The sequence below is a fragment of the Symphodus melops genome (assembly GCF_947650265.1).
Source record: "Symphodus melops genome assembly, chromosome: 19".
In the NCBI taxonomy this organism is placed as follows: domain Eukaryota; kingdom Metazoa; phylum Chordata; class Actinopteri; order Labriformes; family Labridae; genus Symphodus; species Symphodus melops.
In genome coordinates this window covers 11,362,695-11,387,538 of record NC_136709.1, presented here as the reverse complement: position 1 = coordinate 11,387,538, position 24,844 = coordinate 11,362,695, and the positions used below count along the sequence as shown (strand labels likewise).

Genomic DNA, 24,844 nt, shown 5'->3' with positions numbered 1-24,844 from the left:
CTTTTGTTTATTCATTACTACATTATTTTATTCTTTAGGGTATCTGACTTCACTTACAGGTCAAATAATGTCACTATAGACAACAAGGGTATTATCGCATGAAGAAAAGTGTATTAAACACAATTTACCATTAAATTATGCTTTATGTTTCTTCATGCTTTCTTTCACTTCAGGCAAGATTTCAAAGTGAATAAAAAACTATGAGCTTTTTGTTCATTTTCAAAGTCTACAGCAAAGACATCCTCTGTCTAATCAGCATAATTCCTTCCTCTCATGGCTAAATGAATTAGATTAACTATGTAAACAACATTATAATTCTCTTTGATGACCAATGATACTTAAAAAAGTTAGCTTGTTACATAGGAGATAAACAAGGATGACCATTACCTATCTATATAACTGATCCTATTCATCAAATGTGTTCTTGCATGTTTTAAAGCGTTTGAAATAGGTGATCAATAACATCCACTCTGCCTGCCTACGTTCAGACTAGCTCTGCAGAACCACTTATGTATATTAACAATCTCACGTCCAGTGAGCAATAATTCATCACCATTTATGACCACCTTCCCTGGTGATTCTGGATTGCTGAATGAAACAGACATGAGTCATCAGGATGTATATGCATCTATTTCTGCTGACCCGCTTTCAGAGAATAACACAGATTTCTTTGTTAATAAATGTGCAGAAGGTTCATTCTTATGTACACCGTGCAGCAAATCTCTCTAAAGTAAGGGACACAATATTCATCTTAACACCCAGATTCTTGAACATAAAACATCTCAATTTCTCAAAAACATGAAACAATCTATTTTTCTTTCCATTCATTTTGGCACAATGATAATAATTAACCTGCAGCAGCTTGAAACATGCTCTAGTTAATAAAGAAATCAAATTAACATATTGTCTCGTCTGTTCTGTAACATTATTAATTGCAATACAAGAAGAAACAGTCCCAGCTCATGTTGTAAAAAAACAACACAGCCAGCTTCCACATGAATACCCCGCCTGGATGTTTAGGTGCCTTCAATGATTAGATTAGTCACATATCTGGGGATTATTTCTGATCAGGATCTCACCTGGACAAGCAGAGTGATGGGGCCACTCTTATCCACCTCCAAGATCTCTCCATTCTTGGTCCCCACTAGGATGTGTCCATGGCCCAGAGATATGGCACGTATGGAGGGGTTGTCCTCCAAGAGCAGCCCTGCAGAGTAGATGAATTACAGCATGAAGTCAGAGACCTTTGCGTGAACCATGACGCTGGAGGAAATGTTCATTCCAGCTAAAAGCATGGAATCTTTTAAAAGGATTTTTATTCAATGGATGGATCCCATCTCTGGAACTGGAAACAAGGACAGCAGAGGACAAAAAAAAAACAGCATGACCCTTTTACCTTTAGAGCCTGGAGCTAGGACTGATCTCTTGATGGCATAGGTCTTGAGGCATCTCTCAAATGTGTCGTCCCACAGAGCAACTATGCCATCCTTTCCCCCGGTCACAAATCCCTACAGAGACAACATTTAGGCACCATTAACCCTGTAATGATCTCTTTGTGGTTCAACCATTAACATTCATGGAAATAATTTGTCAATATTGTCTGCTTCCTCTTTCAAAAAAAATCTCATTGGTCTAAGAAAACGCCCTTTCACCCCTGATACCTTCTCTAGTGCGTGCACACTAAATACAGGGCCGTCATGAGCTTTGACAGTCTTCATCAGGAACATGTCCCTCCAAATGCAAATGTCCCCTGTACATGTGCCTGAAAACACCATCTCTTCTGACCAGCCGTACACAGCACACATCATAGTTTCCGTCTTCCCCATGTTCCCCTTGCGCCCAATTAGACCACCACCTGAAAGAGTAACAGACAGTCAATTCACGATGAGATGGAGTTCGAATTGTTAGAGATTCTGCTATTCAATAAAAAGAACTCCGGAGTCTTACCAGCCTTATGCCAAAACTTCATGTGTTTCACGCCTGCTGTGATGAGCTTGTCAGGGAGGTAGGGGTTTATTTTCACTACAAATATCTTGTCCTTGCTTCCCCTGAAAAACAATTTTAGCATCACTTAATTTGAACATTTTTTACATTTTGTGATGCATCCATACACTATTTTATGGCTCCTTGATTCTCATGCCCAGGTATTAAGAGAAACAGACTAATGTCGGCTCTACTTTTTACAGTTGGAAGGACAAGACAAAAAAAATAAATAAAACTTTTACTCAAAATGTTAAAAAAATTAAAGCAAAAAAAAAAAAAAGAGAGAGAGTGAGTGACAAGCTCAGTGTACACAGAGCAGGCTACACTGAAGCTTTTTCATTATGGTTAAAGAAAGAGAAGAAATTTGGAATTTATGAACATTTCTTATCAGAAGTTATACACACAGCACAGCCACACAAAAGAAACATGAATATTAATGATTTACTAAACGAGAAACTTAAAAAATGGAATGATTGGCTGATAAAATGTTGAACAATAATGGGTGGTTATTTGGTTGTATTTTTTTCTTACTGATTGCGCTACTTGACTGTTTGCAGTCTTTCAAGTCTTGGGTTAAAGACCCATTCTCATAAGCATTAAACTGTAACTAACACATGTTAACCTCCTGCTGTCTCTGCTGGTTTCCAAGTCTTAATCACTCTACACCCTCTTTCAAACTCTCCCTATCACACCCACTCCTCCTCCTACAGATGAAGTCCAGACAGTGGCGGGGCACAAGCTCGGCTCTGTCAGGTCCCATTTCCTTACACCCGCCTCACTGCACTGCCCACCAGGGTCTGCAAAGGAGATTAGTGCGGCTCCAAGCTGTCCCTGAACTGCAGCGAGAGACCGACAAACAACAGGCAGGAGAGCCTGTCAACCTGCAATTCACTGCTTCAGACTAGCCAAGGGGAGTTTCAGTGGAGAAGAGACTAAAAATGAGCATCAAGTAGGACAGTTAACAAAGCTGAGTGGAGGTATTTTGGGCTAAGGATGTTTTCCAGTAAGATATTTCTGTATCTACTGGTTTCAAGGTTATGTAATTTATCCTGATAGGAAATTGAAAATCCTGCATTGTTCAGATCAAGTTACAGCTTCACAATGATTGTCTGTTGAGATAATCCACTTGTGCATTTGGGCCATGTCTGGTTGCATAAATACTTAACAGGATATGTACACAGCAATAGAATAATATCACTTTGTTAGACATGAACTCAGACTTGTGTAACCAATTTTCCTCATCTTCCTCAATTTTTTACTTTAAATATGTGGAGTTTAAATTTTAGGTCTGATTTATCAGCGCAAAGTCCTTGGATTTGTGAGGTAATAACTACTTTCTTGTTTTTGCTTTTGGCTTGAATTTTACTGAAACCCATTTTTATAAACTGGCTATTGCTCAGTACCTCAGAACCTCATTGTGAATATGTGTCATGTTTTTTCTTTATGTTTCGCTCTCATAATAAGCTCATGGCAGACATAAATTAAAACTAATTCCCTTTAATTATGGATCCCAGTATTGGGCCCAGGGGTAAACTCCTGCTCTAACCGCTCAGACTTCAGCAGGGCTAAGTGTTTCAGCGGCGCAGCCTTGCAATCTAAAAAGTAATTCCCTTCCTTTCTTCTCCTTCATCAATCACGCTGTCAGCCCAGCTCGGCAAAGTAGCTTCAATTTAGCCCTCATCAATAATTGTCCATATTTAAGCTAAAGCACTCAAACAATCTTTATAATTAAATGGAAGATTTGTCAAAGTGTTCTGATGCTGTGTGCTGAAAGGGCCGACCCTGGTGTAACTGTACTTACCTCATGGCTGAAAGCTTCTCCCCTTTCCTCCAGTCCCACAGCACAATGGTGTGATTGTCATCCAGGCCAACCGAGGCGAGCCTTTTGCCGTCCGCTGAGGAAGAAAAAACAAAACGGTTCAGTTGAGCACAGACAGAATCCATTCCTGCTTTGGTTCAGTGAAGTTTGGCCCTTCGTTAGCAACATGAAAGCAGCCCTGTGGGTTTGATGTACGGCAGGTGATTCGCACTCTGACATACAGATCACCACTCTGCTTCTGTCTGGGGCCAATTAAAGGTGGTGAGATGAACAGGTCTACCTTGATGCTGTCAGACTGACATGGATAACTGGCAGCAGAGATAGGTTTCTCTGTGTCTTGCAAAAAGGGTCTCTTGTAAATATAACCTCTTTAAATGATGTGTGAGAGGCTTCTTTTTTTCCTTTCTTTTTTTCCCCCTGGGTGTCTGGAATAATTTAGATACAAAATCTCGGTTTTGTTACATACTGTAGATTGGATAGGACTTAATCAGTCAGAGAAAACAGCTCAAATCTTACCAGAAAAGTCCAGAGCACAAACTCCCAGCTGGTGGAAGCCCCTTAACACAGACATTGGTTTTAAGGTTTCGGTGTCCCATATGTGAATGCAGGAATCTCTGCCAACCTGGACAGAAAAAAACATCAAAGCATATACTCAGTGCACTTATTGAAAATCACCTCAGCTAATCATGTTAATCCAGATCTTAAGGAACCTTTGAATATTTCATTAAAGAAGTACTGAAAGCTACCTGGCCAGTCGCTACAAAGTCCTTTAGGGGATGGATAGCCAAACAAAGGATGTCATCATCATGGCCCATGTAGAAACGTTGAGTGTTCTGCTGTCTGTTGTATACAACCCCAATAGCAGCCACATGGTAGACTATTTCCCCGGTCTGGGTGTAGAACAGGTTGCTCCTGCAATCATAACCCCTGTACCTGCACGTAAAAACAAGGCCATGGTTTATATAAAGGGCTTTAAATAACTGCCGTCTGCTTCTTAAAATCCAGAGTTTTGTTCTGATGCTACTAAGTAAGCCTACCCATGAATGAAGTGCAGCTTCACCCCACTCCCCGGAGCTCTCTCTCTCTTCTTCATTGCCGTCGCTCGATGTTTTTCTTTGCACTGCTCTTTGAGCTGAGGTAGATCTTCTTTATAAACCTAAACGCATATAGAAAATAGTGCACATTCTCTGTCAAACATAATTTACAGAGAAACACGATTTAAAGGGGATCATATTTGATTCCATCACAAACCTGTCGTCTATATGTCAGCTGTGTCTCCTGCTCGATTTCTGAGTCCATCTCAGGTACGTCAGACTGATCAGAGTCCGACTCCTCACTGTTTGAGTCTGCCAAGCTCTCTGCAGGCAGAAACAAGGTTGCATCACACCAAGACAGTAAAATCCGTCCCTGCCTCTGAATCAGACAAAATCTCTCACTGCACGACTGAAAAAAAACTGCACAGGGTTTCAGAAAGGGTGAGGGTCAACCATGTTATGCTTTGCATTGACATTGCTCAAGACAAATATATAAAAATGCTGACGCAGCACAGTAAAGCCGTGCCAGGAGAAGGCAATAAGCAGAACTGGCAGCTAAGGGCGGCTACTCACAGGATCCATTAGGAAAATTAAAAGGAAAGGCAGTTAGTATGTGCTTTAATTTTATAAAGTATAGCTGGGCTCTGTCTCTGGGAATAATATGACTTGGGAATGACAATGGAATTACACTTTCCAAGCTTCGTTCACTTTTATTGGAATTGTTTTAATTAATATGATGGCTGTTTCTTTGCAGAGCTTTATGGAAATAGTAGCTCGTGAAAAACATTACAGACAGAACAATCTGGTACATTGCACTCCACTGGTTCAGCACTTTCATTTTATGAGGCTGCTGGGAACAGTATGGGTGCAGATAATGCAATAGCCAGAAAACAAAACCCTTACAGGTAATTAAGAAATGCACTATGACCTTTAACCTTTCTAAATGGGTTTACATCAGTTATGGTTTCGAATAATCTCACTTCCAGGAGGAGTGTTACTGTAGCTTATATTAGCTGGTGTTTGCTTTGATTTTGAGAGGACGATGACAAGACCTCTAACAGCTACAAGACTTTTCCTTAAAGGAGTAGTTTTACATTCTGGGAAATACAAAAGCTAGCTTTGGTGAGTAAATAAAAAGACTGGATGTTGGTTATGTTGATTTGGCCAGTAAGTAGTTAGCTACAGTAAGCTTAGTACTGAGTCATGGAAACCATGCTGCACACCTTTAGAGTACAGTGGTATTGATCTTCTGATTAAATTCTGGGCAAGAAAGAGAGCAAAGTGCTTTCCCAAAAATGTTGACGTCATCCTTCAGGTATGGAGCCAGGAGGTGACAGAAACGTTTCCTCTAAAAATAATAAAATATGTCTATTTCCTTTAAGTTGTTTAGACAACATGTAAATAATGGAGCCTTGGCAGCAGTTGTAGGCATATTTTTAAGCTTTGGAGAGAACCAAGCTAATTTTTTTCTCTTCTTCCAGAGGAGCTGAGCTATGCGCCCCCTGGCTACACATCCATATTTAATACACATGAAAGTGGTCTTATCAGCAAGTCCTCAGAAAGAAAGCAAACACTTGTATTCCACCAAGAACCTTTTCCATATAAATTAGTTTTTTTTCACATTTTGTTGAGCAATATTCGAGTGGGAGGTTGAGTAGACATTTAATTTGAAAATGTCATGTTGGCAGGAGCCGAGGATTTTATGAAATGAGAAATATCAGTAATGCAAGTCACAGTTCTCCGCCAGAAGCAACATTATAATGTAACAATGTATTATTTTTATTTGCATCAAATCTGATATAAGTTTAATATTTCCTTGTGAGAATAAACACTCTGTTTGGTTTAACAGTTACCTTTGTGAGGAATCATCTCACCTTGTGGCGCTATATGCACAGCTTCTTTGGCCTTTCTTTCAGGGACAAACTTCCACTGGAACACCGAGTGATCTGCCCCACCGATAGTTATGACCCACTGGTAATCATGTGACCATCTCACGTTCGTTATGTGGGCTGAATGTCCTAAATACTTTTTAAATTTTGCACCTAAAACCAAGAGGACAAAAAACAGTACTAAGCATATATTAATAACAGAACTATTATAATTTAACCCTCTGTTAAAATTGAGCTTTGTTTACCTTTTTTTATACACGGGTATCGTAAAAGTTTGACTAATCCATAGTCGTCAGCGGTTACTAAGACTTGATTGTTAAAATTAGCGTCGACAGAGTTGATGTCGTTGATATCAGAGTACTTGGGCCATATTCCATTAACCTCAGGGCCCAACACACATGTCCACGAAGCCCACTGTACCAGCTTCAGCTCCTCCCTGTTGGTCACCTCCTTTCCACCTCAACCGAAGACACAAACATTTCATCTTACAAGGGAGCTCTTAAACAGTAATAAATCAAAGAATATTGATTTTTTTTGGGGGGGGGGTAATTGATTGGCAGTATACAACACAGATCATTTGTTAGCTTTGTTAATTATATCCCTCTCGGATGGTCTTACTTGGCATCCTGTAAAAGAGCCTTCTGCCGCTGCCGTCATTGGTCTGTAGGTACTTGCTGTCTGTTGACCAGTCCATGTGTGTGATGAAGCTGTTAGAGCCGATGCACTCGCCCACTTTCTTATACCTCTGCACCACACCATAGATGTCTACTGAATTATCGTTAGAGCCAACAGCCAAATGGCCGCCATCGGGGGAATACTTCAACTCATGGATGGCCTCCTTCCTGTCCTTGATGTGCACCACCTCTGTCATATCTCTGTGGAGAGAAGCAGAGACATGTAGCTTGATTCAGAAGCTAAAATGGACACTGCGGTTGAGTTCACATTTTCCCATTTGTCCAATGGATTGTGCACACACCTGACTCGGAGAACGGTGAAGGAGCCATCCTTCATTCCCAGCGCCAGGTGAATTCCATCAGTGCTTACGGCCGCACAGCGAATTGGCTCCTCCATGTTACAGCGAGCTATCAGTGCATGATCTATGAGGCTCCAAATCCTTTAGACACAGAGGAGAGATGGAAAAAATGAAAGACAGAGCAGTGATGAGATTACATAGAGTCAAAGGACCAGGGTAATAATATTTGTGCTGCCTGACCTGTTATACTTTTGTTTTACTCATGCATAGTGACAGTTACAAAACCCTTTCACAGAACGGAAAAAATAAAATGTTCTCCCTGTGACCTGGATACTGCTCCATTAACTATCAATAAAAAAAATACTAATGAACCTATCATAACTGCTTTGAATTCAGTTAAATGTACCTACAATTCGTTAAGCCTTTATGACAAGAAGTAACCCATGAATAACTTTAATTATATTTCAAAAGTAAAGTTTTGGGATGAAAAGAGATCTTTGTCTGATACATTTTAAATAAGTGTCCATCGACACAAATTAAGAAACTGGAGGAATAATCCCCCAAAATTGACATTATCTATTAAATATTAACATAACATGACAGCATCTTTGTCACAAAACGTCTCTGGGGTTAGTATTGAAGCTTCACCTGACTGAACGATCATCACTTCCAGTCATGGCCAGAGGCTTGGTGGGGTGGACAGCTAGAGCCCACAGCTCGCCCTCACAGTGACCCTGCATGATGAGGAAGGGCTTGTTGCGATCGTGGACCACCACCTCAAAAATCTCACTATCCTGTGTGCCCACCAGGATGTGATCCCCTCGCCAGCACACGCTGCGTACAGACAAGCCTATGGAAAACAAAATAAACAGCTACCCTCAAAAATCAGAAAGAAAAAACAAGAACGCATGCTGACATTAAAGCAGACAGACGTTTTAAGAGACAGGACGGGGTTGATAAAGACAGGAGGTGTGAATAACCAACTGCAGGCAACCTAGGATGGATTTTTCATACAGTGACAGCCAATCTGTGATTAACTTTACGACTGTTGCAGTGAGAAAAGCATGAGCTGTATGCATATGTAAACATAACATATGTATACGGCATAAAAACGGCAACAGACCTTGAAGTTACCAACAACAAGAGGATTAGCAGAACAATATGGAGACTTTTACAAACAGACATATTAATAAGCACTGCCCATTATAACATCACCCACCTCGACTATTATCACCTCTAGCTACTGTTAGATCCAAGATAATACATTAACCACATGAGGGATAGAAAAGAAAGATGAATTTAGTAAAAGAAGAGAATTGGCGGGTTTATACATTTCTTTCAGTGCCTAAGGAGACTACAGTTTGATCCTGAAGCCTTCAGTTTAAAGTAAAAAAAAAAGTGGCAGTTAGAGTTCACCTTTATATCCTTGGTCTGTTTCCCTGAGATCAATGACAGTAATTGGCTTGAAGTTGAGATCCCACAATCGGACACAGCCGTCCCGGCCCCCAGTGGCGAAGCCCTCTTCACAGACATTCATGCTGAAAATCCCTGACTGGAAGAAAGGACAGACTGTCAGTGCAGATGTGCATGACAACTGAGTGACAACAGAGGAAACTCTGTATAGTGATGCTGCTCAACCATTTATTTGTTAAACAAGGCTTTTACAATTACAAAACTGCTGTGTGCCATATAACACAGAATGAGGAAACGGGAGGTGTCATTTTTAATTTCTGAAAAAACTCTTCACTTTCCTTTCTGTGCAGACAATGATTTACCTAAACCCTCAGTTAGACATTTGGGACAAAAAGCAGGAATAAACAGGCACGGCACTTATTATCCCCTCCCCCATCTGCCCATCCCCTCACCCAGCTGTTGATCCAATAGATATCATTTAATCCTGTGGAGTAAAAGGCTGATCCTTTTTCTACTGAATGCATGGCTTCGGCCCTGGTTCAGTTTACTAGATGCTTTCAGTTATTTTTTTTAAGTAATGAAAAACCTTAAATATTAAAAAAAATCAGCCAGGGCCATGAAGCAGAAAACACACATCTTATAAAACTCACCCCATGAGCTCCTTGCACGGTCCTCAGCAGGTTGATCCCCTTCCACACATAGATGTCCCCATTCAATGCACCTGAATATGTGACCTCATCCTTGGCGCAGGCAAGGCAAAGGATGGTTTGGAGATCCCCTGTTTTGCCAAAAACGCCACGTTTGGGTGTGAGAGCATTACCGCATAAGCTCCAAAACTGCAAACACAAACAGAAAGAGTGAAAAAGCATGGTGGCTAATCCCTAATGTAATCCTGTCCCTGAAAGAGCAAATGGATAATTATTAAACATTTGAATACAACTGTGTGAAAAAAAAAACAAAAAAAAAAAACATCCAGTCATTTATGTTTTTGAAGCCAGAGACACTCCATTGAGAAAACACCTTCAATGAAAGCAAAGTCAAATTCTAACAACCCCCCTACTCTTTATGTGGTACTTGGGGACTCTTGCTGGGGTCAGTGCTTCAACCACCTGATTAGCATGCACAGACACAGACACACGTACGAACACATTGGGGGCTCATTATTTATGAACAAGGTCATTTGGATGCACTGGCATGGCCCAGTCTGTGTTCTAAATCCATCAAACGGCGGAGGAGAGGACGAAAGAGAGAAGCTCTGTCTGCATGGAGATGAGATCACAGAGGGAGAGCGCAGGGAGGCTGTCTGGAATTCTGAGACACGGCTGTTGACACATGAAACAGAGACACACTCATCACCTGCAGGTAGCCGGGAACTGACTGAAAGACAACTTTGATCTAGAGCAGAATTTACCCGTGCATTACCAGAAGTGATCATTTCCAAATATTCTTTATAAGCTATTATAACATTGAACCATGTGAATCTGCCCCAAATACTTCAGAAGCACATTTTAGGTCAACTTTGATGCTGTTTTTAACCACACAAGAACCTATCTGTAGAGAATTGATATACAACCACACAATGAACAAATGAGCTCCTGAATTGTGACAGTCTGGCACATCCTCACTAACAACCCTCCTCCTGACTGATAGCGCTGCTGTGTGCTAACAGGAGCGATCGATTATCAGAGGCAGGCATCACAGCCTCAGATACAGCCCTGCCTTCAAACACTGAATGCTCATACACACCTCAACAGCAATACCGAACTCAGGGGAGAAAATGTGTATGTGTTTGAGTTTACGCACAGAGTCTGAGCTGAGTGCAAAGTAGAAGAGATCATAGATGTGTGAGTAATATGGAAAGGTGTGTTTGCAGGTGTAATCGTGTCAAGTGTTGGGAACATGGAAGGGAAGGAGTACGGGTAAGAGGCTTTGTGGCCGGGCCTGTCGCAGAGGTAGCAAGGAGAGATGAGGCGTGACTGTGCAGCCCTCCCTGCCCGCAACTGATAAGGCAGCAAGACCCGGGCACTGGCTAATCCCTTTGCTGTTGAATTACTGAGAAGAGACGAGATGCTGGAAGGGTTTATGAAGAGGCCAGGAGTATGGGAGAAACGTCAATGAAGGAGAAGGGGAGCACAGTGGAAAGAGGAAAATGTGCTGGAACATGAGACTGCTTTAAATTGAAATAAGGATCTAGTTTACAGTGTTGCTTTCTCTAAATACATTTCAAACATCCTCTAGAGATATCACTGGCATAAAGCGAGCTCCCCTGAACCTAGGATTAGCTTGGTCACCTCCAGTATCTATCTATCTATCTATCTATCTATCTATCTATCTATCTATCTATCTATCTATCTATCTATCTATCTATCTATCTGCAGATGGCTACAACCCCTTCAGCCTTAACATCAAACCCAGAACACTTGCCTCTCAGACTACAGTGAGCCTAAATACTGGAGTGTAGGAGCATTGAATGCTACACTAACCGAAGTCAACCCTGTGGCAGCTCACAAACCTGGCATGATATAATCCCATATTTCAACGGATAAAAAGTACATGTAAATGAATTGCATATCTCTTTTTTATCTTAAGTGTTTAGTAATTCAGTTTTATCATAATGTTGTGATTAGTTTTATACTAGACTCTTGTGTAATCAGGACCCCGTATCCAACTATGTGCAGGAAAATATATTTTATACAGATTGGGAATAAACAATGAAAGCTGCCTTCAAGGACCGTGCTAATGTTTGATAAACTAATCGACTTTACCCAAGGACAATATCTATGGAAGTTGTAAAAAAAATGTCATGCTCTTATGGAAGCACCAGCAACTGAGACCTTGAACTCATAAGAACATAGTTTTACAGAGGTATTATATAAAGTTAGACGTTGAGTCACTTTCACAGAGGTTCTATACACTTGTACAATTGGACCAATTTTTGCAACTATTTCAAAAACATACAGGCTCAAGGCACTTCCCAAACAGTTTCACTGCAACATCCAGTAATTACATACAGTCAATGATTAGAGACAGTCTTGTGGTTGTCCCAGGACTGTTATGAGATGCACTTTAAGTACACGAGGGCTTTCAATTGACAACACTTATTAAACTTACTCTGAGGAAGTAAGCAGTCCACAATGTTACTGTACATACACAGAGTACAACTGCAGAACGGTAATAGTAAAGTAAAGTGTAAGGATCATTATATACAAAGGGTTGTTTACATTAGTTTATATTTTTAAGATTTACCTTTCATCAGTGTTTCAGTCTTTTGTTTTAGCTCTTCAGGAGTGTGTGTAAATAACATAAGGAATTCAACATAATAATTCATATTATTATTCAACAATATGGCAATATTGTTTCTTTGTATATGGTGGCCTTGCTGAGATCTGGGTAACCATAAACTAATGAAAATGCAATTGACTGTTTGATTAGCAGGAAGGAGTTGCGTGAGAAGGAGAGCGTTGCCAGTAGCCACGCTTCTTGTTATAGTGGTTGTGTTTCCTCAGCCTGCTAGTGAGTGGATTACCAGGACTAAATCTCCTGGATGCTCTGAGTGCTATAATCGCTGAGCGAGCGCAGGGCTAGGGAGCAGATGTCACATGGTCCGCAGGGTGAAGGCAGGGGAATTATGTGGGACAATTGCTGGATTGCCTTGGCATCAAAAAACTCAGAAGGGAGGGAATGAGACGAGAGGGAGGAGGAGGGGGAAGACTCAGGATTCAGCTGGGTTTGGAGGGGGGGGGGGGTTGTGCTGTGGCATGGTTGGAATTTCTGTGCCACGTTGGTAGAGGAAGAGTTCAAGGGGGAATTACTACGAGAGGCAGCAGGTCAAGCTGGATTGACACGAGGGCGTCATCAGTGAGTTGTAACACCGCTGAGGAATACGTACAGTAGGCTAAACCTCCTGCTTGCATCAAACCTATCAAAGAGAGCCTGAAAAAGCACCATCAGGCATCTTTTCCATTTGAGCATGATCCCCTTTCCTCCCAAAGTTTTGGAATTGAGTATCATCTAAGGCCTTGAACTCCTTGTTGTTTCCTAATGGCCATGAAGCTCAAGCAACACTACAACATATCCCAAAGGAAGGCTTAGCGAATACACCCCACATGATTTCATCACACATTTATGAGCACCACTCTTCTGTGAAAAAGAACTGATTGAGATAGGCCTGGGGAGCGAAGCGTGCACAGCTGCAGTTTGTACAATAGAGGGTCTTTTAAAAGCTGAATGGGGGGGGTTTGAAATGGGGAACTGAGTAGCAGAGTCATGGTTCCCCAAAGAAAGACAACACATCTCTTCTGCACAGCAGATTCATACATTTTTTTTGGGCAAAGAGACTCTGAGTCATTGCCTGTCCTACTTATGTAAAGTGCCTAATAACCATGAACTCTGGAATAAAATGTATTTGCATACATCTATTTTAAGACTTTGATATGGTCATGATGATAAAGCAGAGAAGGCAGGAAGGAAAGGGGCAAAGAGCCAAGGGATTTTGAGAACTTCCAGAAGAAAAAAAATATAATCTGTTCTCAGTTAATATTTAAATTAGGCACAAGAACATCAGCTCTCAAGAGTCGGCTGTAATCTAAGGGAAGTGAAGTGACCAGGAAGTGGCTTTACCTTGATATGCTTGACTCCACAGCTTACAAGCTTGCTTGGCTGGTACAAATCCCATGAGATGTCAAATATCTGTCGGGAAAAAAAATCATGCATTATATAATGACAAAGGGTTACAAAACCACCTCAATATCTTTTCGCCATACAGCTATTGTTTCTCCATTTACCACATTAGTGCAGTTATTTCAAATGAGTTTATTGTATTCTAATTAATCAGAAGCTTTGGGCCTGTTACAATAGGACACTTATAAGAAAAGGGAAACCAGTAGAGAAAATAAATGTGTTTTTCCTGCTTTTGCTCTGATACATGTGTGCTGAAATTAGAAAACAACATCTGCCCGTATTTCATCTTTTTCAAATGCCTTTTCATTAGCCGGACAGCATCTCAGGCTGTCTCTGGGAAGCTCACAATCAATCAGGCCTAACTTGTTTATGTCCTCTTTGGGTCTTGTTCGCTATCCTGCTTGTACGCCTAATGAACCGCTCGATACTGAGCTTATGAAGACAGGAGAAGGAAGAAAGAACTCACCCTGTCTGTGTGACCGGGTGCAGCTGCCAGAACCTTCCCTCTCCTCCAGTCCCACACACAGATTGTGTTTTTAGAGTCCAAACCCACGGACACCAGACACTGTGAAGAAAGTAGACAGAAATAACTCACATCGCAGATTGACACACGTACTTTGATGCACCCTGCTGCACTAATCACTGCCATAGAAACTTAACCACCTCCACTGTAGGATGCAAGGCTAAATTAAAGGGGCTATGGACGGCCATGGAGCAGAACAGAGTAGCTGCTCGGCCCCTGGCACATCCACTGAGCGTGTTTGAGTGCTTTTGCTTGAGGAGCCTCCTATAGCAGACTGAGTGAGTAGGCAGCAGCGAAGCAAGAGAGAAGAGAACAGCTCGTATGGTAATCCTTCACCACTCTGCAGATTGCTTTACATGTTTGAGGATGTCCTCTTGATCCTCAGCATTTGGCTGTGGATAAAAGTCTCTAGTGAGTCATTTCAACTGTTTTAACTTGGATCAGAGCGGTCTGTATTTTTATTTACAACTATAAAAACTCAATGCAAAAGCCAAGCCAGAGTATCTTAGTCCACCACTGTGGCCCAGACTAATGGATCTCTTAAAAAGTATCTTTAGCCGTTATTAGAGAGTGGGGGATGACATACAGCAAAGGGCTGAGGTTGGGGACTGTTGCCTCTGTACATGGGGTGTGAGACATAACTGCTAGTCACCAAGATCTCTTAAAATGTTAAGATGGTGTAAAAGAAATTCCCAACATTTATATTTCCCAGATGACAAATCTTTATGACTTTGGTGATCATTGAGTCATTGAGATCATCTAGGACCAAGGAAGTTATTTTTCAGCGACTGTCTTTGTAATCAGGAAGTTTTCCAGGTTATCTGGTTTGTGTGCAAAATGTAGTATTGTCATTGCAAGCACCTCAGTAGGCAGACATGAGCACTCGACTCAAACACCACAGTGCCAGAGCTGTTGACTCTTTCTAAGCACTTTTCTTTATAAATGCTTATTTATACCGCTGAGTGTTGGCATTCATTAAATGCCACAGCTGAGATGTCAAACACATTTTACTTATATTCTGGGTAATCATTTGATCAAGAGATAACAAACCACACAAAATGTTATTTGATCTTCAACCTAGACTGAGACTCCAGAGACTCCAGAGCAGAAAACAGGAAAAGATTAAAAGCATGAGTCATATGCTTTGTACCAGACAGCATTACCAAGGTGTTTTAAAAATCTGTGACATTTTTAATCTGATCTTATAATGTAGACTGAGCCATAGCACAAGGGATTCATTTGGATTGTCTTAGTTCAGCCCTGATTTCCTCTGGTCCAGGAAGATGAATCTGGAGTAAACAGAGCAGCTAAACTGAGAAGTGAATGTGCCTCCTCTAGCTTTTAAACTCTGTCACAGTCCATCTAAATCCCCGGTTTCCGCTCGAGCAGTAAAAGAGCCTCGGGTCATCTTCCTGTCTCTTACGGCAAAAATACAGGAGGTATGAGTCCACTCTGAGTGCTCCTATGGGAGGAAGACAGAGGCGTGCAAAGATAAAACGTGGTGGTTCTGCACAGTATCGATTTTTTTATAGTCCAAATCAACATTAAGTGGATGCTGCAGTGTGTAAATATTAACTGGTAGCAACTCTGCAGAGAGCTGGCTAAAAAGATTACATTAAAATACTCAACAACAAGTTACCTGAATGTCCGAGTTATTACTAAACAATGCTTGAATGTTGCAAGGAATGTTGAAGCTGACTTTGTATCTTAAACTCGACCAGGTGTGTTGAACTTTGCAATGCACACAGTACTAAACATGTCAGATGACAGTTTTCCTGTAAACTCTACCAAGTAGAGCATGTCTGTGTGCAGCTGTCCAGCTAACCCTGGTGGAGTTATCACAGATGTGTCATTCGGAAACTCAGTCGGAAGAGCAGGCTGCGAAAGCCAGCCTGCAGCTCTCTCCGTCTCCGAATGAGCATTTCTGCCGCCTTTAAACGTCTACAAGACAAAACAGTCAGTTCCCACGGAATATTCCCTGGTTCATTCTCATCATTTAAACAACAGCATTATTGTTTGACAACTGTACCTGACCCTCGAGGTCGAAGGCCAGACAGGCCACACCATGTGTGTGCACATCTTTGAGGATGGACACAGTCTGCACAGTGTAGGAGTCCCAAACACAAATATAAGGCTCCTTGCCCACTTGTCCCGTGGCCACCAACACACGCTCGGGATGCAGAGCTAAACTGTGGAGGGAAAGAGAAAAAAAGAGAGAAAGAGAGACAGAGGGAAAACATCTGGTTAGCATGGCTATTTTGCGTGCTTGTCTACTGGCGAATGAATTCCTCCTCCCAGCAGAAACCACTGGGATGAGATGAACATGTTAAATCTGTGATGGGTCTGGATATGGAGGCAGAGAGGCAGCTTGATGAGCTGACATGCTTCAATCACCACAGTAATGCTCAAATACACACATACAAAACACAGCTCCGTCTTCATGCATGCCTGCTGAGTGTTTCCAGAATATAAATCCAGTATCAGTGAATTTAATTGTTTTTCATTTTTCTCCATTTTTCTGCATCCTTTGAACTTCTCTGCCAGTATCACCTTTTCCTGTTCATCTGGGGTTTACTCGCATCGCCAGGCATACGTTTGTAAGGCTGTTACATAATCCCATCCTACCTCCCCTTCACGCATACCTCCCCCCACCTACGAGAATTCCCACTCTACAGCTGAGCGACAGCCCGCTGTAGAAAGCTGTCCCTCTCTCCCCTCTCTCTCTCTGCTCCGCCCCTCCTTTCAGCAGCAGCCAGTCACGTTCTAGGCAGGCCTGTGTGACTCACTGGGCAATTCTTCCTTTTGCTTTGTACTGGCCTATATATTTCATGCTGCGATGGCGCTCCCTCCATTATAATCAGACTGCCTGTTTTGTTAACTGTTCACCAGAATATTTAATCCTGGCTTGTTTTCAGACAGCAGGCAGGGCAACGACAAAACCTGCTGAGTCCATGCAGCTCTTCCACTTTGACCCCGTCCTACTTCTACCTGTCTTTGCATGTCTTTGTCCCTCCTGTCTCGCTTGTAACACCTCATCTGCACCAACGACACTCTGTCACAATCAACCTGAAGAAGATTTGATGGGATCTTAAGACGGCTGAGGTCGGTTCGATGTGACAGCCCTGATCTTTGCCCTCCTTCCCCCCTCTCTCCTCCTCTTCTTCTTCCACCTTCTTTGTTAAACCCTATACAATCTCTGATCTCCCTTTTCACACATCATATAATCAAAGCAAAGCAGCTAAAAATAGACTCCAAATTAAATGATCAGAGGACTTATAGATCTATCATAATCTATATATTTAAATCCTTAATAGTCATTTTTATTTAAATATCAACAGTAACATCCTGGTTGTTTCTATATGAGGCTAAAGTGAGGATGTGAGAACATTCTCAAAGTCACTTTCATATAATGTGTATTACATTTACAATCCCACGAAAAGAAGACGTTCAAGTTTATGTTTTTAATACCAGACAAAGATGTATGTCCCGAATTCTATAAATCAGAGAAAATTATCTAAAAATAGTGATCATACGAGGTGAAATAAATGATCAGGAGACTTTTAGATCTAGAAAAACACGTCAGAGAAAACTCCAGGGAACGATACACAAGAAATCTGTTTCATATTACCAACATCTACGGATTCAATCTTTGGTCAAAATTATTTGGAGGACACATACCCTCAATTGTTCTTTCACTCGAGTTATGGGACCTATCATGTTGGGTTTGATATGCATCGTATGTCGAGCAACACAGTCTTTGAGCGCACTACAGTTACGCTTGTTTCTGTCAGCTGAAGAGCTTGCTAAATGCCATCACTAATGACTTAGCCTGCAGTGCTCCACCACAGCTCTTCTGTTTGAGAAGGACTGTGGCAGTTTGATGCGGCAGTCTCCCTCCTGCTGACTCCTGTTGTAGTCAAATACAGCAGCAATTAAACAGCCTGTTTTCATGTAGATACAAGGAGAATAAACAGCCCGAGGAGCTGATTTCGCGCAGTAAATGTGCAAAGACGCATCACAGGAAACACGGTGGTCAAATAAGCCACATCAAATAGAAACATGCTAATCAGTCCTGCATGAAACACTTTGTTGTCTTCAAGATAAGTGCTATAGCGAGCTATTTTTAGCATGAATACAGACAGTTACATATGGGGAAAAATAATGATAACGCCTTCTGGTATGACAAGTCCCAAAATAACTTAGATTCACATTCCCCTGCAGTCATTTCCTTTGTTTGATCTACCTACAGTGGATTAAAAAGGAGCAGAGGATTAGCAGAATACTGAAAGGCTATACAGGATATTTCCACGTATTGTTGTGTTTTTAAGCCAGGCGCCCATCAAATGTCATCTGAAACACCTCACCCTGAGAATGTCACCCGTGGTCACGACACAGGATGCTAGCTAACCCTAGCTGTTTTCCACTTAAGGTACGGGTTTGATATGCATAGTGTGCGTAAAATAAAGATTATTCACTAAATTACAAACATTTTTAAGTCCTCAAATAGTTTTTTTAAGGACTAAAACAAAGCCACTTGATCTTTGCAACTGGTAAACACTGTCTATCCGAATTAGAGCTGAAAAGATTAATCAGTTAATTGATTAGTTGATTTGAGGTAATCTGTGAGGTCATTTATAATGGAGCATGTTAACTGGATAGCTTTTACTTGTACGAAAACAATTGGCTTGATAATGTGAACTATGGCAACTTTAAAAAGGGGTTTTCTTCCAACATTGTTTGGATATAGGTTTTTTTTTGGGGGGGGGGGGGGTGGGACCAACCTGTTTGTTTATGTCCTTAAAGAGCGAAATATTTCCCATTTAGTGGAAGGCATCGTCAGGTAAGGTCTTTCTTTCTGTGGGTCTTTCTCTAGAACTGTTTTTAGCATTATATATTACCTTCCTTGCAACCGGACAAATTCATATTTCATAATCGCTTGTCATCTGTTGTCATTAAAAAAATTGGGCAGTGAAGAAGCGACCATTTTCTAATTTTATGGAATCATGATTTTAATCAGAAGAGGGGTGTGAACAACGTTTGACAGACAAGTAAATGAGAGAGAGGGAGCTTAACTTATGTCGCCTCTACCAGCACGCCGCACTTTAAGAAATGAAACCTTACTGATCATACATCATTACCTTCCCCCACTTTGTCTCTCTCTGTAATTGAAAATCTCCATCAGCAGTACATTTGATAAAGTTTCCCAAACAACACAACTCCTGTTTTAAAAAGTGCAGGTTAAAAAAAAAAGGTGTAAAAATAACAGACAAAAACAGGTGCACAAAACATTTCATATGTTTAAAAACTGTGGACGTCTTAGATGACTTTTGTATACAGGCAAAAAATAAATAAATAAATAAAAAGAATTAAAGGTCAGTAAAACTTACATGGGTGACCATGAATATGTCTGGGCAGCGCTTCCTGGAAAAGTGTAGGAACCATTGAGATATCATCTGAGATTTCTAGAGAGTTTATATGATTTATTTGCAGCATTTCTGATATCTATATTTGTTTTCTATAGAATGTTGAAACATGCTGTTCAAGTGGAAAAGAGTTTTTAGAAGAAGATTCTTTATTTGTCATTGATACAGTACAGGTACAAGTACAACGAAATGGCTTTTTGGTCGAGGACCGGTCTGCAGCGATACTTCGCGCTGACCTTCATACGCCCCAGACGCAGCAGGGGGGAGCACTTTTGGGGTTAAGTGTCTTGCCCAAGGACACAACGGACATGTTGCTAGCAGGAGCTGGGGATCGAACCCTCGACCTTCCGATTGAGGGACGACGACTCTACCAACTGAGCCACAGCCACCCACATAAAGGATAAGTTAAGTGAAGAATTTAAAAAAAATAAACAGAGTTAAAGAGATAAAAGCCTGTTGCTAAATATAAGACCCACGATCACGTTTGTAATTGATGCTGAAAAAACTTTAACAATAACTTTAAAAAAAAATTTGATTTGACTTCAAAGTCAAATTAAACAAGTTATTATCTCATACAAAGTACACATATAGTTAAACTATTAATATATTGTTATTTCTGTATGAGCGTGAAGTGAGGATTTGAGGACATTATCAGAGCCTCATCTCTTTAAAACACTAACACTACTCATGAGACGTCCATTCAAGTTAATTATGTTTTTAATGCCTGCGACAAAGATGCTGAATCATTCCATTGAGCTAAGTAACTGTAGTGAACCCTCCGAGGATGCTAATGGAGGAAGACAGATCTGCTCTTTATAGACCAAGCTGCCTTCTACTCTGAGAGGCTTTCAGCTTCTCACAGTGATGACAGGACTTAATACCTCAGCATCATAATGACAGTCTAACCAGAACACCTGGAGACGTGTACAGGTAAAGAAGACGCAGGAGGACGCAGACTGAAACACAGAAAAGGGTTATTGGTATGATGTACTTCTCACTTGATGATAAAGTAATACACTTGTGAATTGAATACAAGTAAAAACAAAAGGGATAAGCGACTCATTTCTACTAGCTCCTATGGCTGCTGTCAACAGTAATTGCTCAAAGCACATTTCCACATATGCACCTGAGTCATCCATTTCACACGCAAAGCCTTTCAGAGCAGTATTTCCAACTCAAACACACTATATGGCTCGGGTTTTAATCACACTAGAACAGAGCAGGGTTTTGACTAACTCACACATCAATATGCACAGTGAGTTCACAGTCGCTCACACAGAGTATAGGTGCAAAACTCTTCCATGTAAACCCTTGTCTGTGTGCACCCTCCTGCTGCTTCTAACAAAGAAACATGATTTATAAGCAGTTTGAAGCTCACTGAAACCAGAGCCTCTGCCTGCTGTCTATAATCCATAACTCCAGCTCTGGCCGCTCCCAAAGTGAACAAGATATTTTTATGGTTAGATTATGAGTAGGCTTTTTATTTCTGTGTCTGGAACGACCTCTTATTAATCCCCACTGTTTCTAATGATGAAGAACACTTATAAGCCAAGGCAGTGAATAACTGTCAAACACACACTCAGGGTTATAGGCAATATAAAACTGTAAGAACATTTCTGGTTGAAGTAAGCAAAAAGACATATTAAGAACTCAATCTTATATTAAAAACGTGGATCTCTTCAAATGTTTAAGGGCTTTTTACTCCCAGATGTGAGCATGAAGAAGTCCCCTTCAACTCCACCCTTCCTCCTCTGAGCTGGATTGTGTGTGCTGTTTTGCAGCAGTCATGGGAATCCAACGGAATCACGCACTCAGAGCATCTCTGTGTAATTCAGATTATACATTTTTTTAATGTGCATTTCTGTGTTTTGAATGTATCCGTGTGCATTGTTCGGCTCAGTGCGTACATGCCTGGCATGTCAGCATGATTGCAAAAGAAGGGATTAAGTTTGTGATGCAGAAGAACTCCTGCAGGTTTTTTAGAGGTAGCCTTGGGTTCTTTGAGTTTAGAAAATATATATCTAAAAAATGACGTGCAGAAAAATGGTAGGACAGAAAACGTACATGGCTCAAGGAGAATTTGGTTTCCTTGGTCAATTAAGTTATTGCCCAGCAACCTCTAGATTTATTTTCCTCTAAACGGCCACGAATGGAAAGCCAGACAATCTTGCATCATGTCTGCTGCCGTGGACTACTCAGCCATTAATTCGAAGTGGTTGCAGGGCAACAAAAACTCAGGATGAAGAAAAAAGGGCAGGCAATTAATTAATAAAGTTAAACACCAGTGTACTGTACTGTGTGTGACAGACAGACAAAATAAAGCATCAACCAAAATAGATCAAGGGAAGGAGAGAGTAACAGAGTGGGAAACAGAAAGAGGGAGGTTTCTGCTGTCTGAGGGGGCTGCATCCATTCCACATGAGTTAGTGCAACGTGAGGAGAGCCGACCAGCAGTTGTTCAGCTCTGAATCTGCCGAGGAGTCGAAGGAAATGTTTCTGAGAGCCTCACAAGAACTCATCTGACACCCGAGATACAAATGACCATAACCTTGCAAAGTGTTAAGAATACTGTGTTCCCTCAAAAAAATGATATGCAGTTTTCCAAATTACCTGGATGCAGCAGAAGCCGAAATGACACCATATGGTACCTTCTCGAACTTACACATTTGTTTGCCTTATCGAGAGAACAGATGTACAGATGGCCAATTTGATGAATTGCCAATACATTTTTTGGCATGTCCGTTCGTTTTTCAATTTCATGCTGCATTTTTGCACCACGCTTCAGTTCTGTCAGTGACTCGTCTTTCTAAGTGTTTGAACTCAAGCTCTTCACCCACAGGGCAGCCCAGGGTTAGTAAGCATCTCTGTTGTCCCATTAATAATGGAGCAGGAGTCCAGCTGACGACCGACACACTATATAATGCTCATCATCTCCAAGCCAACACACACACACGCACATGCACATGCACATGCACGCGCACGCACGTCAATGCAAGCGCTGAAGCATTGGACACATGTTTTTATGTAGCATGCTGAGGAGCTGCAGCAGGATTGTTTGATGTGTGATGTAACAGTTGTTGCTCGACTGTGTGTTATCAGGGAGAAGCAGGTGATTGAAGGGTTGTCTGACCACACAGAGAAGTGCTTCCATAACTCACAGAAAGCTTTCAAAGCAAAGTAGCCATTCAAGGACAACCACGGTTGAGGTTTTAGAGCTACACATTAGAATAATAACGATGTAAAGATGAGGCATGCAGGATGCTGGTTCTGGAACTTCTGGAAATATTTTGAGAGGCGGAGCACAGGATTACTGTGGGTGAGTCGGGAGAGCTGGGGTCCCACTTAAAGAGAAAAAATCCTCGGATTTAACTCTGACTTGTAGCTATTTGATACAGTTCAACCATCCTTTCTCTCTGCAACCTGTTTCCTCTCACTCTTCAGCTTTCCTATCATTAAGGTAGGATTCTGCCTGGGAACCTCGGATAAGAAAAGGGCTTCATGTTGAGAAATGCCAGGCACAAGATATCAGTGAAAAGCAGGAGTGGCAAACAACATTATTTTTTAAACTACTTTAGAGAAAAAAAATTACTAATGAGAAACTCTCCTGAAAGTTAATGCTCATAAAACTCTATTGGTAATGGATTAAGTACTCTTAAAGGCATAACACTTAAGAGCCAGTGTTCTCTATGAACACCTTCTATGGCAGATGGATTTGTTGAATTTATTGATCTCATGATGAAGTAGAATATGTTGTAGTTTTATTTGTGGAAAAAAATCAGCAATGTCAAGTCAAAGCTTAAAGCTTTTGGGAATTTCATAATAGCTTATTTAAAGCACAAAAAGAGAAAAATCTGTCTGATGATTATTACTGATATAATATGGCAGCCCTACTACATGAGAAAGAAAAAGGGTCAATTTTGAAATCTAAATCAGTGACAGAAAGCGCTCTTCAATCTGGACAGCTGGTTGGGAATACTTGTCCGGCTGGAGTGTCTACAAAACCCCTGAACCCATCTTTACAAACTGCTGTGATGCTGCTGCTGTGTACTGTAGGTGGGTCTTCAGCTCCCTATACACGGACCTAGACCACATCATATTACATTTCACAAGGTGACACCAGCACCTATACACTGACAACAATACAGTATCGGTTTATACTCTGCTGCTGTCCAAGGTGCTGAAACTAACTGTTGTATGCTCTGTGTGTTTGTGTTTGTGTGGTTAGGTTACACTATACCTGATTATGTCATCGTTGTGCCCAAGGTAAAATTTCTGCTTGTGTTCCCGGGTGTTGTATACAACTCCCACACCGGCGACAAAATAGACTATTTCCTTGGCCGCGGTGTAGTACAGGTTGTTGCGGCACTGATGTCCCCGGTATCCGTACACCCACTCCAGTCTCAGGTGGCAGTTGGGAGCAGTCCTGTCAGCCATGTCCGCACTTCCGTGTCTGTCTCTCTGTCGCTATCGCGTAGGTTTTCTGAGACAGTGTCATTCACCAAAAAGGATTTATTTTAAGCCCGCGTGTCCCATTAGTTCCGTTGCATTTCCACCAGTCCAGCTCGAGCGTTAAAATGTGCAATTTTTGAGGGTCATGTGAATTCAAACGCCTTACTGTCTGACGAGATGAGGAGCCTCTGTCTCTGGTGAAGAAACAGGTTTCTAAGCGGCTGTTTTCATTGTGAGAATCCTCTAAAACTTCCTCAGCCCCGGGCTCGTGGTCCTCTTCGACACAGGTCAAAGCTCCTGTCAAATCCTACAAAGATGGAGCTGCACTGTTATTCCGCAAGCACCGCCCTCGAAGATGACGGAGCAGCCTGTCAACCAATCAAATCATTTAACTTATTTTCCAGACGAAAAGGGAGGACAGATCAACGCAATCAACACTAAGACAAGTTAGTTTAATATATATAGACTACATAAGACTTTTTTGATTTTCAAAATTTATTTTTGTGCAGATAGCCCAAATTGCAGGCTCTTTAGTTACCAGTAAATAAACAACATAATTAGTCTATTATAATTATTAATTAAAACATTATGTTTTCTTCCATTTCAATTTAATAACTCAAATAATATGGCACAGATACTCTCACAATGCGAAACTAAT

The 24,844-nt window shown here is 41.2% G+C and overlaps 1 protein-coding gene across 2 annotated transcripts in view; it reads right to left on the bottom strand.

Annotated features, from left to right (window-relative positions):
* The window catches only part of eml5 (EMAP like 5), a 36,011-nt gene extending 11,477 nt beyond the window's left edge, over window positions 1–24,534 (bottom strand). For both annotated transcript variants that reach the window (XR_013781321.1, XM_079369604.1), the window contains exons 1-20: window positions 23,975–24,534; window positions 16,344–16,503; window positions 14,258–14,356; window positions 13,732–13,800; window positions 9,762–9,947; window positions 9,115–9,250; window positions 8,347–8,548; window positions 7,702–7,839; window positions 7,344–7,600; window positions 6,971–7,183; window positions 6,711–6,878; window positions 5,054–5,160; window positions 4,840–4,958; window positions 4,549–4,735; window positions 4,319–4,424; window positions 3,785–3,878; window positions 1,948–2,048; window positions 1,662–1,855; window positions 1,397–1,508; window positions 1,080–1,207 (exon numbers count right to left, since the gene is read on the bottom strand). Coding sequence is in view for 1 of the 2 variants with exons in the window: in XM_079369604.1 (XP_079225730.1) it covers window positions 1,080–1,207; window positions 1,397–1,508; window positions 1,662–1,855; window positions 1,948–2,048; window positions 3,785–3,878; window positions 4,319–4,424; window positions 4,549–4,735; window positions 4,840–4,958; window positions 5,054–5,160; window positions 6,711–6,878; window positions 6,971–7,183; window positions 7,344–7,600; window positions 7,702–7,839; window positions 8,347–8,548; window positions 9,115–9,250; window positions 9,762–9,947; window positions 13,732–13,800; window positions 14,258–14,356; window positions 16,344–16,503; window positions 23,975–24,171 (2,973 nt within the window). In the remaining variant the exon portion in view is untranslated. The remainder of the gene's footprint in view (window positions 1–1,079; window positions 1,208–1,396; window positions 1,509–1,661; window positions 1,856–1,947; window positions 2,049–3,784; window positions 3,879–4,318; window positions 4,425–4,548; window positions 4,736–4,839; window positions 4,959–5,053; window positions 5,161–6,710; window positions 6,879–6,970; window positions 7,184–7,343; window positions 7,601–7,701; window positions 7,840–8,346; window positions 8,549–9,114; window positions 9,251–9,761; window positions 9,948–13,731; window positions 13,801–14,257; window positions 14,357–16,343; window positions 16,504–23,974) is intronic.
* Between the last annotated feature and the right edge of the window lie 310 nt (window positions 24,535–24,844).